This window comes from Octodon degus, unplaced genomic scaffold (assembly GCF_000260255.1).
Source record: "Octodon degus isolate 3935 unplaced genomic scaffold, OctDeg1.0 scaffold00200, whole genome shotgun sequence".
Classification (NCBI taxonomy): domain Eukaryota; kingdom Metazoa; phylum Chordata; class Mammalia; order Rodentia; family Octodontidae; genus Octodon; species Octodon degus.
This window is the reverse complement of record NW_004524776.1, coordinates 3,226,344-3,237,325: the sequence shown is the minus strand read 5'-3', so window position 1 is coordinate 3,237,325 and position 10,982 is coordinate 3,226,344. Positions and strand designations below refer to the sequence as shown.

Genomic DNA, 10,982 nt, shown 5'->3' with positions numbered 1-10,982 from the left:
TTATTTGTTGAAACTGTACTTTCGATTTGATTTGAAACTGTCTCATTGCTATATGTTTATCAATAAAACTTTGAAAAGAAAAAAAAAAGATACATTGTGATGACCTGGCAGCCAGAAGACTTTAGAATCTCTTCAGAAAGTGGCAAGAACAATGAGATAATTATGTTCAACATGAAGGGAAATTAATTAATTAATGGCAGAGTGTCCTTTAACACAAGAAATATTAAAAATTAAAATTAAACATTTGCCATATTTTTATCAATTTCTTTTTAAGTGGCTGCTTTCATGCTAACATGGCAGAGCTGAGACCTGTGACCCTAAAATATGGACAACATGGTCCTTTACAGAAATGTGATACAATTTACATTGGCCAAAGCCAATGAAAGAGGTGTTGTTAGCCAGTAAGTAGAAAGGGGGACAAAGATTAGTGGCTCTCCACTCTGAACACATTTGGAGTCAACTAAAAAGAAGTTCTAAAACAACAAAGCTCTCAATGGTTCAGCCCAATCAATTAAATTGAAATATGACCAGTCTGAGCATCCATGGAACCAAGCTCAATAAAATGTAGCTAATTGTGTAGTTCAGATAAAAAGAGATAAATTTCAGATAAATTTCTTTTGGTGTGAACTTGCCTCAAATATTTAATAGGTCAGAGGAATTAGTGACCCCCCCAATTAGATCTGGGGCCGAACAGGGGCGGAGCTGAGTGGGTGGGTGGAGTCAAGAGGTGGGAGGGGCCAAGAAAGGTGGAGCCAAGCAGTGGGCGGGGGACAAGCGGTGGATGGGGCAAGAGGTGGGCGGGACTGAGAAGGGGCGAAGCCAAGCAGCAGGCGGGGCCGTGAAGGAGCGGGCTAAAAGATGGGCGAGACCAAGGCGGGGGCGTGGTTAGGAAATGGGCGGGGCCCGAGAAGGGCGGGGCCAGGCGGATGGGGCCAAGAGGTGGGCGGGGCTGAGATGGGGTGGGATCAAGTGGTGGGTGGAGCCAGGCTATAGGAGGGGCCAAGAAGGGGCGGGGCTGAGCACATAGGTGTAGGCGGAGTCACCTCACAGAGGCTCCCCTAACTCTGATTCTATCTTCCTCTCTACAAAGCACCACTGAGCCTCTTCCCTGGACCTCCTTTCTGGCTGGGGCAAGGACTGACCAGTCCCAGAGAGCCCAACAGCTGGGCACCCAGCAAGAGACCCACAGGGGCGACCTGCAGAAAAGTAACCTACTGTGCCTACTTCCAGTGACACTGCCACCCTGTTGCCAGCAGCCTTACAGCGGGGTGTCAATCTCTGTGGATGCCCCCCAACCCCTGCTGAACTCAGCACTCACGGCATCTGGAGGGACTCCGGGCCGCGGAGCCAGGGTCCACTTCTTCCAGGTAGAGGAAGGTGGCCAAGCGGTCAAAGGACACCCGGGCCTGAGAAGCCAGAGCCTCAGGTCACCACACGAAGAGCAAAGAGTTCAGCCTTTGAGCTGTGTGACCGAGCTTCCTGCCTGCCCAACTCAGTGTGTGTGTAAGCGTGGAGGCCGAGCTCAGGGCAGCGTTCCCCAAGCTCTGCTCATGATGTGGGTGGGGGTGGGGGTCTTCCACCTGCTTGCTTTTAGTGAGAGAAACTGAAACCACCAAAACTCCTCAAGCTGCCAAGTGGAATAATTTCAAATTTTGACCACCTGGGGGCGCCATCTCAGCTCCCTGCCACAAACCTATTTTTGAGGACTCAAGGGGGAACTATTCAAATATAGGGGGCTCGGTTCTGCACTGTTTCTCGTTTTCACCATGGAAAGGACAAATGACTGTAAGGCAGATGAGGAAAGTGGCACTGTGTAACAAAGGGAACTGAACGGGGACAGTGGCACACATTCTGTACTCCCCCCACTCAGGAGGCTGAGGCAGGAAAATTGCAAGTTTGAGGGCACCCTGGACTACGTAGCAAGATTCTATGTTAAAATAAAAAGGAAAGGGCTGGGAATATAGCTCACTGGTATAGGGCCCTTGGATTTGAGATCCGGAGCCACAACATAAATAAAGGAATCGGGATGAATTCTGGCACATGGAAACTCCATAAGCCCTGAGGAAGCTGCTGAGGTCCCTGGCCCCTGCGCCTCACCTGGACGACACAGTGGATGCAGAAGGGAAGGAAGGCCTGGGCCTTGTTGAGAATGCTGAGCACCGTGAGGGTCACGAAGGCCTTCTCTGCATCCATCGCGTTCTCCTCAGCCACCAGAGTGTGAACGGCAAACACGACCAGCGCAACCTGGAGAGAGACGCATGGGTGAGAAGGGCGCCCTGGGCAGCCCGCACGTTGAGGGGCCCTCCAGGACTCTGCCTCTCCAAGCCACGACGCTGGCCCTAGTTCCCAACCCCCAGAGCCCGTTGTCTGCAGGCGGACCACAGGGACATCACCAGAAACGTAGACACTTGGAAGGACACCAAGGACGCAGAGAAAAGGAGGGTGGAGGTCCTCAGGGCGCCCAGCTCCTGGCCCCGGATGCGCAGGACCCTCTCCAGAAAGGCTTCCTCCCAGCCATGGGACTTGATGGTGCTCATGGTCCTGAGGATGGAGCCGGTGAGCCGCGCCCGGGAGTCCTTCTGCCTCATCTGCTCTTCCTGGGACCGGGCGGAAGCAGCGAGAGGGGGAAAGTGGAGAGTATCTGGTCCCTGGCACGCTGAACCCTCTACAAAGCCTGTTGGCTCTGCACCACGTGCCAAGCCCACCCGCTGCTTGGCATACCCTTCCCAGGCCTGCCCCACTCTGCTCCTCTGGCACAGGGCCCCCATGCTTGTGTTCCCCTTCCCCCAGAGGAAGTCCCGAGGGCCAGGAACAGAGGCAGGGCCTTCGGCCAGCCTGGGGGTGCAGGTAATGACTGAGTTTCAGGTTGAAGGAGAGGAACCCAGCACTGAGCAGCAGGGAAGGGTGGATGGTGGAGTAGGCAAGAGGCGCGAGGCAACCCGGCCCAGGTGAGGGGGTGAGTTAGTGTGATGTCCGAGTGTGTGGGATTCAGTGGTGGGGGCCTTGAGGGTGAGGTAGGCAGTCTGGGGTCTCGGGTTCCACAGAGAAGCTGTGTGGAAGGTGCCTTGGAGGAGGTGATGCAGGTGCGGCAGTGCCCAGTGACTCCTCTCCCCTCCCCTCTTCTCTTCCTCCGCCCGCCCCTCCCCTTCTTCCTCCCCCTCTGTCTTCCTCCCTCCTCCCTGCCCCTCCTTCCTGTCCCCTCCTCTTTCCCTTCTCCTTCCTCACTCCCGTCCCTTACCCTCCCACACTGATAGCTGCACACTGACAGCTGCTCACCCAGTCTATTCTCTGTCACACACACACACACACACACACACACACACACACACACACACACGTCAACCGCAGAGATCCCTGGGGCTGGGAATACCCACTCTAATAAAGTAGAACCAGATGCCTTCATGTCCCAGAGACAGGGTTACAGGAGAATAAAAAACAGCATGGGCAAAGGGGTAGGAGCTGGGGGAAGGGACAGGGGTGGCTGCAGTTGAGAGTGGCCCAGGAGCAAAGCCAGGAGGTGGGAGTGCCTGGCAGGTGTGAAGTCTGGGGACAGAAGGATGGAAGACAGAGAAGAGTGGTTGGGAGGTCACAGGGCCAGGCTACTGGGGCTGGAGGTCTCCGGGTGACACTAAGGCCCTCAGGCTAAGAGAAAAGCATGATTTGTTTGGCTGTCACATGTCCCCTCTGACTGGCAAGTGAAGATGAGCCTATATGTGGGGGTGACACAGAAGTGGGGAGTCAACCAAGCAAGGAGGGGTGGCCACAGGGATCCAGATCATAGCCACTGGGCTTGGAGAGCCAGAGTGGAGCAGAGGGGGTCCATCCTGGGCAGGACAAAGCCACCACCCAGCACTGGGAGTCCAGGCCTGAGTGAGGAGCTGAGCCACACTGCGGTGATGTGGAGGAAACCAGGCCGGCCTCTCCCCTCCCTATGCCTGGCAGCAACACACACCCCTCAGGCTCATTCTCTCCTGACTGGCCTGGCCCTGGCCCCAAACGCCAAACCTGATGGTGGCTCTTCTTCTTGGAGATGAAGAAATTCAGAGGAAGGAGGCCCAGGAAGACAATGATGGCAGTGAGGGCAGATGGCCCCAGGAGCTGGAGACAAAGGGCCAAGGTGATGCAAGACCCCAGGGCTCTGGTCAGAGTGGGGTCCTAACACAGGAGCGTTGGAGGCAGCCAGGGCCTGCTGAGGGCAGCCCAGGTCACCAAGGTCAGGACCTGGGGCCTGTGGAGGAGATGGCTGCTGAAGGTGGGAGGGCACCACAGTGGGATCTCAGGGCTCAGACTGCAGGCTCTGGTGCTGTGGCTGAGTGAGAGGCACCCCTGGCCCCTGCCACCTGCTAGTGCAGCCCTATGTATTTTGCCCATGCTTTGTGAGAGGTAGTTCCTGTATGTAACAGGGGAGTAGTTGTCCCCGTCACTGATACGATTATTTTTCCAATCTTTTTTTTTTTTTTTTTTTTTTTTTGCGGAACCGGGGATTGAACTCAGGCCCTTGTGCTTGCCAGGGAAGCACTTATTCCACTGAACCATCTCCCCAGCCTTATTATTCTAATCTTGAAGTTACCCTTCGGAGACTTAATGCATTAACAAATGACCATGCAAGTGTGAGCCTGTGAATGGCCTATGTCCATTGGTATTTAGGTACACACTTATACTAAAAAACTGTTGTGTTTGTCTAAAATTCATATTTAACTGGATATTGTGTGTCTTACTTAGTAACGTCCAAGAATGGCCATTTCCAGCCTGGGCTTCAGTTCCATTTCTCAGCCCTTAGCTGCTTTACCTTCTCACCTTGGAATGGACCCAGTTTGTTTCATTTATGTGGCAATGGCGCCCCCCAGTGGCTTCATGCAGAAGTGTCCAGAAGGCAAACACTTGCCCTTGGCTGGTATTGGAAAAACAGCACGGGAAAAGGCAAAACTTTCTCTCTGACAAAAATGGTGTCCTCCATCTGTAGCAACATCCATGGCTGTCCCTCCTTAGCCAGGACTGCACGGTGACACCATCTGCTGGGGGCAGCCGAGTGTGTGCACGTGCGTAGGCTACAGGCTATCTTACGGGCAGGTATCTTGCAGGCATCTGATTCTCTCCCCCACTACCTCTTTCTGCAGCACTGGGGATTAAACTCCCCAGCTCTTTTTTAAAATTTGGGCAGCGTCCCACAAAATTGCCTAGGTGAGGCTCACGTTCGCGATCCTCCTGTCTCGGCCCCCAGAGTGCTGCTTTGGCTTGAAATGTTTTAAGCACCAATATACACAAGGGGGAAAGCCACACCTGGCCTCACGTGCTGGGTCACAACCAAAACATAGCTGTACTAAACATACTGTATAAAATTACCTTCAGATCCTGCATATAAGGCCCACATAAGACAGCAATGTCGTGTTTAGGTTGGGTCCTGTCTCCAAGAGATCGCCTTTTGTACGTGCAAATTTATTTTGGAGACAAGATTTCCTTACATAGCTCAGGCTAGCCTTGAACTTAGGCAAATATTCTAACGCCAGAAAAAACCCAAAGTGTGAAACCCTTATGGGGTCTTACGCACTTTGGATTAAGGACCTTGCGCCAGTGCATCTCCCCAGCAATCCTAGGGCAACCGCAGGGCAGGGCCCGGTGCCTACTTGTGCCCTCTTTCTGGAGACAGTGAGCTGCCACAGAAAACAGTACTCCCAGCTGGTAGAGTACGAGCAGGATGTGAATGCAGGCAGTGCTGACATTGTCTGTGGTTTCCATTTTATCTATTTACTTGTGGTACTGGGATCAAACCCGGGTCCCTGCGCTTGCCAGGCAGGCACTTACACTGCCGAGCTGTCTCCTCAGCTCTGTGACCTCAATTTTTTAAAATACTAATATAACACAGCAAAAAGGAGGTTGGGAAAAGTTATGATTTTTTTGGCTCATGGTCACTTCATGCTTTTCCAACACTAGGTAATCATGTGCTTCCCATTGAAATGCTCTTTGACCTCTTTTTTGTTAATGACACTGATGCCCTTGCCTTGCTGATAACTTCAAATTGTGTTTATTCTGCCTACAGAGTACCTTGAGAACCTCCCGAGGGTACCGATGTCATGATAAATGGCACTATTTTACAGATCAGGAAAGTGAGTCCTAGAGAAGGTTGGCGCATTGCGCAAGGTCATGCCAAGGCCATGGACTTTTTGCCACATCTGCCCACCATGAGGGAGGAGGAGAAGCAGGACCACTCGGCCCACAACCGCGGCTAGGCACACACCTGCCACAGGTAGGTGAAGCAGACGCAGATCCAGAACAGCGGCAGCCAGAGCCCGTTGAGGTAGAGCACGCTGTCACTGAGCCGCTGCACGTCCACAGAGAGCAGGTTGACCACGTCTCCCACAGCAGTGGACTTCCTGGCACCCGGGGACAGAACCAGGACCTGCAGGAAAGAAGAGGGAGTGCTGAGGACGAGGGAAGGACGGCAGGTCCCTTAACGGAGCCCCGGTTCTGCACATGAGCAGCCAGCGGGCAGGATGTAAGCCAAGCTGCAAGGCCTGGAAGAGGAGGAAATGAGCTCTGAACCTGGCACATGAAGGAAGAGAAAGGTGACCAGCAAGGAGCCCCGCGTGGGTGGAGGGGTGGACACAGGGCGGTGAGGTTAGGAGCTCCCAGGGCCATGTCACCCAGGGCCTCCCAGGCCACAAAGGGGGTGACAGCCCAAGGGGCCCAGCCCCAGGAACAGTCGCCACCCCACCCCACCCCACCCCCCGCCGGGGTCATCTCCCCGCTGCAGGGCACACACGTCCAGCCCCGGCTTACCTTCCGGTACACCAGGCCGGTGAGGGCAGCACGCAGCCGCATCTGCAGCACCTTGAGCCGGAACATGTGCTGCTGTTCGAACAGCGTTTGCAGGCCGGCCGAGAGCAGCAGCAGCCCCGCGAGCAGCGAGCCCTGCCAGGCGGGGAGCTGGGGGTCGCCCATGAACTCCAGGAAGAGGCTTGAGGGACACAGAACAGCAGGTGAGCCAGGGACCAGGCGCCATCTGCGCCCAGCCAGATCGGTGCGGGACGTCCGCACTGCGCCGTGCTAGATTGCACCGTGCTCGCTTCCCGGTCTGCTCGGGGGTTCCTCAGTCACAAGGCAGGTCTCCTTCCAGGGTGACTGGCTGAATGGTGTCTGCCCCCCGCCCCTCCATGCAGAGACCCTAAGTTGGCAGTGATCTGACAGTGAGGCCAGCAGCTGGGGCCTACCCCAACCTGCCTGGGTCCTCACAAGAGCACTTTGGGACAGAAACCCTAGGGTTTCCACATGTGCAGAGAAGGGCCACAAGAGGACACAGCACATGTCAAGAAAGAACTGCCCTGCGCCCCCTCTGGGGCCTTTGTGTGCTGAGGAGGTAGCACAGAAGTGACAGCCGCTGTTTGCCCCTGAGCTCCATCACTGTCCCATCTTTTCTCCTTCACCCTTGCAGCCTGGGCGTCGCCCTCCACCCCCACCCAGCCCACCACCTTGGCCTGGGAGCAGTGCTTGGGCCTCCAGATCAGCCAGGGCCCGAGCCTGACCTACCTGAGGAGCTTGGGGACTGCGAATCTGAAGGCATCGGCGATGACAAGACTGAGGGTGCCCAAGAGGAAGGAGCAGCAGAACACTCTCCAGATGGCCTTTAGCAGCGGGCCCCGTGGGTGCCCTCCCTGCGGCAAGAGGGTCTCCAGCTCCCCAGCCACAGGGCTCTTGTGGTCTCTGCGGGTCAACACAGAGGTGCCCCTGGAGAGGGGAGGGCGGGGCTATGGGGTCTGCTTTAGCCCTCAGCAGGGGCACATGGGAAAGGTCAAGGGATCCCTCTATTCCAGAAGCACAGGGCCTGCCCCCACCCGCACCCTCATCTGCTCTTGCTCAGCAACCAGGTGACTCCCCAAGGAGCCAGTGAGTGCCCAGGGTGTCAAGCACACCAGTCAGACTAGGAACTCTGCAAGCTATTTCACAGCTGGGGAAACTGAGGCTCAGAGGGGCAAATGTGCCCAGACACAGACAGCTGAGATGAAAAGGAACTGGGACATGAGCCTAGTGTTGGGGGACACATCTGTAACCCCAGCCATCTGGGAGGCTCAGGCCACAGGATCACAACCAAGCCACTTAGCAAACATAGGGCTGGGACATAGCTTAGGATGAAGGTTGGGGTTTGAACCCCTGTGTTGAAAAAAAAAAATAAAATGATAAAAATAAAACGCACTGTCACTTGGTCTTAGGTCTCTGCCTCCAGAGCCTGCGGTGTGAGAAGAGGGCTCAGGGGACCAGGATCGAGCTCTGTTATGGGATAAAGAGCTGGGGGCGGGGTGGTGAGAAGAATGACGACGTGTCATGTCCCCGTACCAACTCTGCATTCAATGCCAGTAGTATAAATATTATGTACTATACACGTGTACTAATAAAAGAATAACAATAGGCAATGCATTACAAAACAAGCCAAACAACAAAATATCATGTGGCTCAAGCAGACCTTGGGAACTTGATTTGGCCGGCAGGTAGATGGCTTTTGATCCCGCAGGATGAGACCCTCCTCCTCTCCCCAGTGCTGCCAAATGTTTCAGAAATAAAACTTCTTGCAGGTGTAGTTAATTGGCTCAGAAATGGCTGGAATACCCTGCCTCTCCCCTTCCAGCTTGAGGCTACATGTTCTGCATCACAGGCCTGCTGCCTGCCTGCCTGCCTCCTTCTCGTCCCTCATTTGTAGGATTCAGCCACCCACAGCAGCCATCTCAAACCCCTGGGGTTTGCAAGGGCACCTTGTAACTCTCTCCAGAGCCAGTTCTGTTCCCTGAGGCCCAGCGATGTCAAGGGACTTGTGGAAAGTGCCGGCCAGTGTTGGCAGGGTAGCTTTTGGAACAGAGCCACGTTGCTGTGTTGAAGGCCACTCTCCCTCTGGCTTCTCCAAGGCATTCCCAAGGCCCAAGGTTCATGGAACTTTCTAGAGAGGCAACCAAGCCAGGGGCCAGGTGGAGTGGACAACCTGAAAGACCTTAAAAATCATCTGGCTGACTAATCTTGCTGAAGTTTCTGCCATTTATGAGGATTTTCTGTTTTCTATCAATCATCCTTCAAAAAAAAATCTCAATGAGCTATGAGCTAGAACCTAATGACCCCCACCCCCATTTTCTTTCACCATGTTGGGTATAGAACCCAGGGCTTTGCACAAGCTGGCCAATCTGCCACCATTGAACAGATAAGAAAACTGAGGTCAGGAAATAAGTTGCATAATAAGTGAGCAGTTATCTACGTGCAGTGAGTCACAGCTCAGCTCTCTGATCCATACTTGGCATGCCCTCTGCTTCCTGCCTGCTGTTCCATGTGACTCCTTCCTTCTGAGGCCTCCTAAGACTGCAGTGGTGAGCCTCCGCTGTGACATCTACTCTGGAAAGAGCTGTGTATGGAGACCCATAGGATCATGACAGACTGAGAACCACGTGCTGAGGGAGCTTTGCCAGGTGAGCCAGCCCGAGGTCTGCTCTGCCACCCCCGCTCACCTCCGGGCCTCACTTCGAGTCCTTGTCCACTCCCTCTCCAGCTGGGAAACAAGTGCTTCTGAGGTGTTTTCTGGCTCAAGGGACCAGAGGTCTTCTGGTCTCAGTGACTTCCTGTAGCCCCTCCAGAGAAGCCTGTAGAAGAGGGGCATGGGGGAAGCTCTCCTGTCATCCGCCCCTCAGGAGCCCGGCGGGTAGCTGTGAGCTTGGAAGTCTTCTCGCTGCTCTCTGCACCCCTGCTGGCCCCTGGGTGAATGAAGGGATTGACCCTGAACCCACCTGAGACCTGTAGGACCTACTTGGTTCACAGAGATGTTTCACCTAGTAGCTCATTATTGGCTCATTTTATATTGGAGGGAAAAAAAAAAACAAAAACAAAAAAACAGGCAGGAGATAGTAAGTGACTTACCCATGGGACAACTGGCCCAGCCAGGGAAACAGCCCCTCTGTGGGAGTCAGAAATCTGGGGTCCAAAACTCACGGTGGAGGAAACTCAAATTCCTCCCTTTTATAGTCCCCTGCTCCTTGGTGGCTGTCGCAGCCAGCTGGCCTCAGCGCCTTTGCATGAGCATGCCACGCTGCTCTGGGGTCTTTCCTGCCACCTGTCGCCTGGCCTTTTCTTACTCTCCCTTCACATCCGCCCCTAGACAGGGCTCCTCAGGCCCCTGCCAAGTAGGTGCCATGGTGGCTGCCCGTGGTTCCTTGGTGCATCCGTGAGAAGTTACACAGGACGGGCTTCCAGGCGGGACCACGGGCTTCCTCTTGGTCCCTCTCATCTTTCCAACACGAAGGGGAAGGGCTGTTCGGTGCCAGTCTCTGCCCCTTGCCTGTGCCAAGTGCCCTCTTCGAGCACAGAGCAAACTCAGAGAAGTGACAGATCAGGTCTGGAAATGATTAACATTGGTTTTTCTTTGAGAGTACTTTTGGAGGCCTCTTCTAGGGCAAGTGATTTGATAACTTTTTCAGGTTTGGGCAGTAATAGGAAGATTCCTTTTTTTAAAAAAGTTTATTAAAGTACATAAAAAATGAGTTGACTTAAAAGAAAAACACCACTGGGGTAGGGGTGATGGCCTGAGATGGTAAAGAACAAGAGAAACTTTGGAAGGCAGAGGGCAAGCCCTCACATGGACACTGCTGAGCAAGCTTCTGCTCTCTTCACCAATTCCACAAGTCCAGCGGCTCAGCTCTTCATTTATGTAGTGACTCTTATACGTAACGCTGTGTACCAGGCCCCCTCTTAAGTCTCACAAACCTTCTCCTCATAGCCCACATGTACAGGCTGTCCTTATTCCCATTTTACAGGTGTGGAGACTGAGGCACAGAGAGGGTAAGTAGCTTCCCCAAGGTGGAACAGCCAGGAAGTATGAGGCCAGGATTCCAACCTGTGTGGTCCCGCAATACTGAGGTCTGACTGCTATGACAGAAGGGGGCTGGGAGGGGCCCCAGTGGTGAACACCTCTTAGGTGCCTAGTGTGGGCTGGCACCAGAGAAGCTGCTGTCATCTCC

The 10,982-nt window shown here is 54.2% G+C and overlaps 1 protein-coding gene across 2 annotated transcripts in view; it reads right to left on the bottom strand.

Annotated features, from left to right (window-relative positions):
• Abcc6 (ATP binding cassette subfamily C member 6) overlaps positions 1 to 10,982 on the bottom strand; it is a 57,842-nt gene that overhangs the window by 37,158 nt on the left and 9,702 nt on the right. For both annotated transcript variants that reach the window (XM_004644504.2, XM_023704686.1), the window contains exons 7-14: positions 9,480 to 9,611; positions 7,525 to 7,722; positions 6,778 to 6,955; positions 6,236 to 6,397; positions 4,006 to 4,098; positions 2,394 to 2,597; positions 2,098 to 2,244; positions 1,319 to 1,406 (exon numbers count right to left, since the gene is read on the bottom strand). In XM_004644504.2, coding sequence (XP_004644561.1) covers positions 1,319 to 1,406; positions 2,098 to 2,244; positions 2,394 to 2,597; positions 4,006 to 4,098; positions 6,236 to 6,397; positions 6,778 to 6,955; positions 7,525 to 7,722; positions 9,480 to 9,611 — 1,202 coding nt within the window. The remainder of the gene's footprint in view (positions 1 to 1,318; positions 1,407 to 2,097; positions 2,245 to 2,393; positions 2,598 to 4,005; positions 4,099 to 6,235; positions 6,398 to 6,777; positions 6,956 to 7,524; positions 7,723 to 9,479; positions 9,612 to 10,982) is intronic.